Below are 7,866 nucleotides of genomic sequence, written 5' to 3' on the forward strand. Positions count from 1 at the left end.
AAGTGCATCGCTTTTAATGATAGCATTCTGATTTCCCTGCCTCGCTGTAATTTATTCAGTTACAGATCTGCCTGCGGGGCAGCTCCCATTAGGGCGATGATGAAGTCTCATGAGTAAAGCTTGACACCTCCCTCCTAATAAAATATAATACTCAATTAACTCGGCCTTTCTGAAGGCTTTAATTGGAACAAGTTAATAATGGGCGCAGGGTGAATTGTCATGCCATCCGCAGGCTCCGGGAAGGTGTCACGGATCCCTCTCGCCTTTCCCAGAGCAGAGGTTGTAACCGAGATTTGGAAGCTTTTCCTTCAACACTCTCGTGGTGCCGCAATAAATCTGTATCCATTTAGGGATCTATCATAACACACGCAAAGCTCCCGCGCTCAAAGAATTTCCAGCGAAAAGATTTAGCTGTAATCCCTGACACAGCTGATTTATAGCCGAGGTTCAAAAACACCGCGGGTTTATTTATAGCCCGGCCCGGCTGAGGAAACACTCGGGACAAGAGGCCGGGAAAGGGCAGGGCCGAGGGGACTTCGCCTGGCCCTGGATTTCGGGGGGTGACGCTTCGGGAAAAAGGGAATGGGCGAGAGAAGCGGTAAATTCTAATTTGAAGAGCCTGCGTGGAGACTGGGCTCTCCCCGCAGCTTTGTTCCCCAAAGCGGGAGCGTCACCAGCGGGTTTGTTCTGGGAATTGGGGACTCCCCGAGTCCCCTCCGGGAGTCCGCAGGGGACAGCCCGGCTGGAGAAGTGTCTCATTCCCCTTTTCATCCCGATCCGGGATGCGGCCCGGAGCCTGCGGGACGGGACAATTCCCGGTGTTCCAGCGGCGGGGCCGGGAGCGCGGGGACCGCACGGCCCGAGCGGGGAGAGCGCACCCGGGGGAAGCCCCTGAGGGGTAAAGACACCTGGTCAGGGGGTAAAAACACCCGGTCAGGGGGTAAAGACACCTGATTAGGGGGTAAAGACACCTGATTAGGGGGTAAAGACAGTTGGTGAGGAGTAAAGACACCCGGTCAGGGGTTAAAGACAAATGGTTAGGGACAAAGACACCTGGTTAGGGAAAAAGACACCCATTCAGGGGGTAAAAACACCTGGTCAGGGGATAAAGACACTTGGTGAGGAGTAAAGACACCCGGTTAGGGGCAAGGACCCCTGGTTTGTCCCCTGGTCCCCTCCTAACGCCAGCAGCCCTCCTGTGACATTCCACGGGTGGCACTCGGCTGTGCCCGGCTCCTCTTACCCGAGCTCCCCTCTCCAGGGCAGGGTCCAGCACCTGCTCTCCCAGCCTCACCCCAACACTGTGGGACACCCCGGGGCCCTGAAACGCGGCTGGAGCACTGCAGGGCCCCGCCGGGTTTTACCTGTCCCGATTTCCTCCCCGGATCCTTCGGGAGAGGAGACCCCAAAGCACAGGGCTGAGGTGGAGCCCAGAGCTCCGAAGGGCAGGAGCTGAAAGTGATGGAACCATCACCGAGCGCGGTGTTGTAAAGAACAGAGGCGCCTAAAAGCGGCTGTTAAAAACAAGGAAACCTCATAAAAGCTTTGGCTTTTGACTCCGAATTGTTGACTTGCAATTCACCTTCACGCGCTGCGAATTTGGCTTTAAATCAGATTGAGAAAGGGGAAATAATCCTAAAGGCAACCCAAACATTCCTTTGAACTTGACCCAGCGGTGCAAAACACACACGGAGAGGAGGCACCTTTCAAAGGACTCCAAACACTAACAGACCCACACGCGATTGAACATGTTTTTTTCTTTTTTAATTTAATTCGAAATAAGAGATAAGAAATAATAAATCTTCAATAAAATATATAAAATTGTACAAGGCATCCCTTTCAAAGGGATTCTCCTATAATGGGAGATCAGGGGTGAAGGGGAAGGGAGAGAGGAAGTTCATCTATAGTGGGTCCCAGGCGGCATCAATGCCTGGGTCAAAACAAACCAAAACCAGCAAAACCTCGTGGCTTTTTTTTTTTTTTTTCATTTTTTTTTTCTGATTTTTTTTTGTTTTGTTTTGTTTCTTTCCTCCACAACGGCATGCTAAGAAAATAAATCCAGGAGAAGCTCTGAACTTCAGCGCTCCACAGCCTTGGGAGTAACTTCCTCATAAAGTTTAGCAAGAATAATACAAATAATACAAGAGTTACAAGGAGAAGCCTGGGGAAGCCGCTGCCAGAGCTCCCACGGGGACAGGCGGGTCACACAGTCTCTGTCACCCCACTGTCCCACTCGTGGGGCTGCTGGTGACACCCGGATCTCTCTTTAGGAGGGTTTCAAGCACGAGTCACTTCTATTGGCATCCTCAGAACGGAACAAATCTCAGGGGGTTCTCCTCTTTAACACAGGCAAATAGAAATAATAAAACCCCCCAGAACAACCCCCAGAAGGATTCATTAATCCTTTATGGGAACAAGGCACGTCTTTCTCCCCTCTCTCCCGCTTTTCCAAGAGCACAGCAGAGCCAAGATTTCACCTGGCTGCAGCCAAAACTTTTGAAGCCAATAGGAAGAGATAAAACCCAGCCTGCCTCGCTCTTCACCTCCCCTGCCAGTGCTCTACAAAGGCTGAAGCTATTTATACACGGAAAGGCATCACAGGAGCCACGCTGGGGAAAGCTGGGCTCTGCATTTAGGGCCCCTGCTGCTCATCTTGCCCCGAGGTTCGGGGTGCAAAGTTTGGCCCTCTCCCCGAGAAATGTAGGAATTTGCTGGCTCTGAACTTCACTGAGACTCTACCTGCTCTAGTTTCTATTTACACGTCTCTAGCTACGGGCTCTGCTGTCTTTTTTTTTAAAAAAACAACCAAACAACAAAACTTCGATTAGACCTTTTTATTTCCCTCCCCTCTAAGAAGTGATGGCAATTCAGAGTGTGGCTCGAGGGCACACACCCAAACCCGTGCTGGGGCCCGCCAGGGAGGTGTCAGGGAATTTCTGCCTCCTTAGGATAAAATTGCTTTTTCACCCTTCTTTTATTTTTTTTTTTTTAAACCTAGTTTTACTTGCACTGGATAAACCCCGCATATTTACTAAAAAAAAAATTTTTTTTGTTGGTTTTTATGCTATTTTTTTTTTTTTTTTTTTTTTTTTTTTTTGCTTTGAGGAGCAGACTCAGAGTGCTCAGAGCACTCTCAACCCGTAGCAAACTCCCAGACAACTCAGGATGCCAGATAGAAGAGTGCAGAAAGAACGGCCAGTACTTGGTTGGGGTTCTGCCTTCTCAGGGCTGGACAGGATCCACCAGGAAGTTCTGTCTGTGTGTCTGTCTGTCTGTCTGAGGCTTTGTCTGTGGGATCTTCTTAGGATAAGTGGTACATGCTGTATCCAACGGGAGTGGCGTAGAGTCCAACGGGCGGGATGGGGAGCACAGGTCTGTGAAAAGGGTACGATGTGCCGTACAGGGAGGCAGCCTGGATGGGGGAGTTGATGGGGAAAGGGAGGCTGAAGCCCGACGGCAACATGGGCTTCGCTGCCATTTTGAGCTTCTCCAGCTCGGCCTCCTGCAGTCTCTTGGCTTTGGCCCTCCGATTCTGGAACCAGATTTTGACCTGTGTCTCTGTGAGGTTGAGGGAGCTGGAGAACTCGGCTCTCTCGGCGATGGACAGGTACTGCTTCTGGCGGAACTTGCGCTCCAGGGCCAGCAGCTGCGAGGTGGTGAAGGGCGTCCGGGGCTTCCTGTTGGTCTTGTGCTTCCTCAGGGTGCAGGCGGTGGGGCTCAGGTGTCCTGCAAGGAAGGGAGAGGCCGGTTATCACAGCAGCGGGGACAGCCCGGGGCTCTGCTGGGCGTGCCAAGGATCCCCTCCAAACACGGGATCCTGGGAATCTTGTTCTCACCACACTCCAAACTCACAGCGCTTCAGCTGACGGAGGGCAAATTTTTGCCTCAGCGGTTTCGAAAGGGACAGAGAAGTCACTTCACAGGGGTCTAGAGCACACAAAGCAACTGCCCTGGCGGCTGCACAGCTCCAGGAAAGCGCAGCACAAACGCCACAAAAGCTGGAGATTCCCAAAGGGACAGGGGGGCAAGAGGAGAGCCCAGCCCTGCTCCAGGAGCTCCCCACCAAACACAGCAAGTGACAGCTGAAGAAGCTCTGACAGTTTCAGTGGATTCACTAACTGGACTTTTTTTCTTGCTGTTTATTCTTCCACATCAAGTTTTTCCTCTGCTTATTAATTCTGATTTTCAGTGGGTGTTTTCTGATTATCAACTGATATTAAAAAACAAAAGCCAACAAACTCAAACAAGAAAGCAGCGCCCTTTGAATTCAGCATTTAGCTTTTATGACATTTGCCAATTAAAAAAAAAAAAAAAAAAAAAAAAAAAAAAAAAAAAAAACAAAAACATAACCCAGACAAAACTTCAGCATTTCGTTGCCAATAAAAGCCAGAAAATCCACCACCTTTTGTGCCTGCCTTCAACCCCAGCCAGGTTAGGCAATATTCCCGGGATGGCAGAGCGCTGACTCGCCTTTAGATTAATTTAGCACTTCACTAACAATTTTGCAATCTAAAGAATAACTAAAAAGCAGGCGGCTGACTTCAAAAGCTCGGTGATTTGGCTGTTTTGCTCAGTCCCGGGACACAGGACAAGTCACCCCGGCTGGCCACAGCAAGTGACAGGCTGCTGAATTCTGTTCTGCTTCAAGAGCCCATCAGTATTTGCACTTTGGGATTTTTGTACTCGTTTCACTTTTCTTTTTGTTTTTTAAAATAAGCCAGACCAAGGAGCTGTTTAAGCACGTATGGTGCAATTAAAAAATCCCACCAAGGAATTGTTCTAAAGTTCAGGAAAGTAAGGGAGAAAACAGTTACAGCAGAAAATAATTCAGCTTTTCTTATTGCTCTTCCTCTAGAAAACTAAATACCGGCATACTGAAAACAAAACCAAAAAGCTTTTCTAGGAAACAACTTTTCAAATACTGGCCTGTGACCCCAGCAGGGCATTTTAACAATTCAGGTGCTGCCTGTGACAGCTGATTCACTTCTAAAGCTGCACTAAATTAAAACTACAGCCAACCGACCCCGAATCCCTGCCGCTATTTCTGAACCCAACTCTTTTCTTTTCCCCAAGAGAAGCCCAGGACTCAGGGACAGGATTTTGGGGTGCCCTTGGTTCGCTGTCCCAGCGCCTTCCCCGGCTCTGGGGTGAGCCCGAGCCGCGCACAGAAACACAAACGCGCTTTTTTCCCATGAAATCCCGGGAATTATTCCCTTCCTGGCCAATATCGGACCAAAAATAAAATAAAACAATAAAAATCATCATTTGGAGAGGATTTTCCTCTCCGTGTTCCTCATAATTCCAGCTTTTACAGCTTTTCTCCCAGCTCATCCCACCCGCAATATTAATATTAATAGTGATAAATCGAGGGGCTGTTTTTAATGGCAAAACTCCCCGTGGACAGGAGGTTTTCCTGCGGGAGAATCGCTCACTGCCTCCTGCCGAGGTGGGAAATGAGGAAAATGCTCGAGGCCGAAGGATCTTTCCCCGATCCTCAGTTTTCTCCTCAAATCCCTCTGAAGTCACGGGAATTCCAAGCTACCGAAGTCCTTTACAAAACTCCTTCGCCGATCCCGAGAACGGGCAGTTTTAAAAGAGAAAGAGGAGAAATTTCGAAGGGGAAAAAATGTAGAAGGAGATTATTAGGCCGTGTCTAAGTCTGGGGTTTGGGGCAGGTTTTTCCATGTTTTTTTTCAGCACATTTAGGGGTACATGAAAATAGAAAATTGGAGCTACACAGGGAATGCCTCTCTCCTGTCCTCTCCCAGCATGACAGAAATCAAATTAATTCGGGGTTGCCATAAAGGAAAGGAAGTGGATTAAAGCCAGATCGAAATTATTGTTAAAAAAACTAATAAGGAAAGCTGTAACAGCATTAAACTTTCCTCTCGCAATATTAGATTGAGGAGTAAATTCCGTGAGGCAGTTCGCGCCTGGAAAGTCTCGGAAAACTTAAATTAATTGGAGTATTTAATTTCCAGCGGGTAAGTTCGGGATGCGCGGAGGAGAGCGGCTAAATCCTGACACAGGTGTGCGGCCACCGCGGGGCGGGATGCTCCTTCCCCTTCTCCCCAAGGATGCTTTGGAGGCTTTTAATCCCTTAAAAGCAATTTTTCCCCCCCCCTTTTTTTTTTTTTTTTTTTTTTTTTTTTTTTTTTTTTTTTTTTTTTTTTTTTTTTTTTAATAAGGGTTGAAAGCGAAAGGCGCCTGGGATTGCCGAGGATGTCACCTCCGCACCGAGTGTCCCCAAGGCAGGGGACGGGCTCGGGAGGGATCCAAAGGGCTCAGGAGCAGCTCGGGGAACTGTGACAGGCTCCGGACACAGGGATGGAGGGACAAACCCCGAGTCGGGAACCTGCTCAAGGTTGGAAGGATAATTCCCAGGTTTAGGAGATGGGAGCGCCCCGCGGACGGGAGAGAGGCACAGGGAGAAATCCCAGTTTTTGCTGGGATAACACAAATGGACGAGCTGGCTGCTAAGGAGCCGAGAGTCGGAATCTGGTCCCTGCTGATTCCTGATCTTTCTAAGGCTTTGAAAGCGATGTACATTCACAGACATCCCTGTAGTCATGTATAGAAACACTTAACTCTATAAACACATGATAATATAAATACGTAATAATAAATACCTAACACGCACCTAAAAACGACACACACATGAACACCTATAAAAGCATCGCGCCATCGCAGGATGTTTTATGTCGGAAAAAACCTTAAAACGATATTCTTCCATCGGCAGCGACGCCTTCCCTTCAGGGCCCCATCCAACCCGAGCGCTGGGATGGGAATACCGGACAGAAACCACAGGATGTAGGTTTTTATCTCCGTGTATTCAGCCCCCGTGTATTTAGCGCATCCCGCCCGCCCCAGGAGGACTCACTCGGCGGCGGCGAATATCTCCCGGCCTCCGAAGGGATCCACGACGAGCCGTCCTCCGAGTTCTCCGACTTGACCGAGGCGGTGTCGAAGGCTTTTGTAAGCGGCCCTGGCGGGCTGTGCTCGTCCCGAGAGCCGTGAGCCGCCAGCAGCAGGTTCCTGGAGGTGCCCACGGCCGCTCCATCGGCGCTGCCGCCGGCCGCGGGCAGCGGCGGCTCCTTGGGCGGCGGTTTCTTGTCGGACATGAGCGCTTCCACGCTGAACGGCAGGCTGGACACCTTGACTTTGTGGTGTTCCTCGGCGCCGCCGGCCGCCGAGCTTTCCTCGTCGGAGGAGGAGAAGACGTCCTTGGCCTTGTGAGGGGAAGCCATGGCGGGTGCGGCGGAGCTGGAGCTGGCGCTGCCCGGCGAGTGCGGCGTGAGGGCCCGGCCGCCCCCCTTTTCCCCCTCTGGGGCTCCCCGCCGCTGTCCTCCTTGGCCGAGCGGGGGAGCCGCCCCGCCGCCCAATCAGCGCTCGCCTTGGGGCGTGACGTCGCGCAAAGTCGCTTCTGATTGGTTGATCTGCGGGCGGAGGGGGCGGGCCCAGGCGGCGCCGCTCGCGGGGAGTTCCCGGCCCCTCGCCGGCCGCAATTAATGACACGGGGTTAATGACACGGGCGGCCCGCCGAGGAGCCGTGCAGGGCTGTAATCACCGCAGAGCGAGGGGGGGAAAAATAATAAATAAAAACCCTGCCGAGGTAATTAAGGATGATGATGATGATGATGATGAGGCGAAGAGGGAACTTTAGAGGAGTGCGGTTGTGGTACCCCTTCCGCCGCCGGCTCGGCTCCTCGAGGGGTACCCCGGGATCATCGCGGCTCCCCAGGGTCACCTCGACACCCCTGGGTCACCCCGACACCCCTGGGTCACCCCGACACCCCCGGGGTCATCCCGGTGCCCTGCCCCTCCGACTGTCACGGAGCGGGGTCTGTCCTTCCCTTCCATCCATCT

General features: G+C 51.3%; 1 protein-coding gene across 1 annotated transcript; it reads right to left on the reverse strand.

Moving 5' to 3' along the window:
• Positions 1 to 2,969: 2,969 nt before the first annotated feature.
• On the reverse strand, positions 2,970 to 7,335 carry MSX2 (msh homeobox 2). The gene is made up of 2 exons (XM_066328828.1): positions 6,881 to 7,335; positions 2,970 to 3,726 (listed from the first exon to the last, which is right to left on the reverse strand). The coding sequence occupies exons 1-2, from the start codon at positions 7,245 to 7,247 to the stop codon at positions 3,302 to 3,304; spliced, it is 792 nt and encodes a 263-aa protein (XP_066184925.1). The 5' UTR covers positions 7,248 to 7,335; the 3' UTR covers positions 2,970 to 3,301.
• Between the last annotated feature and the right edge of the window lie 531 nt (positions 7,336 to 7,866).

The sequence above is a fragment of the Sylvia atricapilla genome, chromosome 14, assembly GCF_009819655.1.
Source record: "Sylvia atricapilla isolate bSylAtr1 chromosome 14, bSylAtr1.pri, whole genome shotgun sequence".
Taxonomy (NCBI): domain Eukaryota; kingdom Metazoa; phylum Chordata; class Aves; order Passeriformes; family Sylviidae; genus Sylvia; species Sylvia atricapilla.

What these genes read in the sequence shown, in the direction of transcription:
- MSX2 (XM_066328828.1), bottom strand. Translation starts at nt 7,247, where the DNA reads ATGGCTTCCCCTCACAAGGCCAAGGACGTCTTCTCCTCCTCCGACGAG. An exon ending in GAGATATTCGCCGCCGCCGA is followed by an intron (nt 3,727 to 6,880) that starts GTGAGTCCTCCT and finishes CCTTCCTTGCAG; the next exon opens with GACACCTGAGCCCCACCGCC.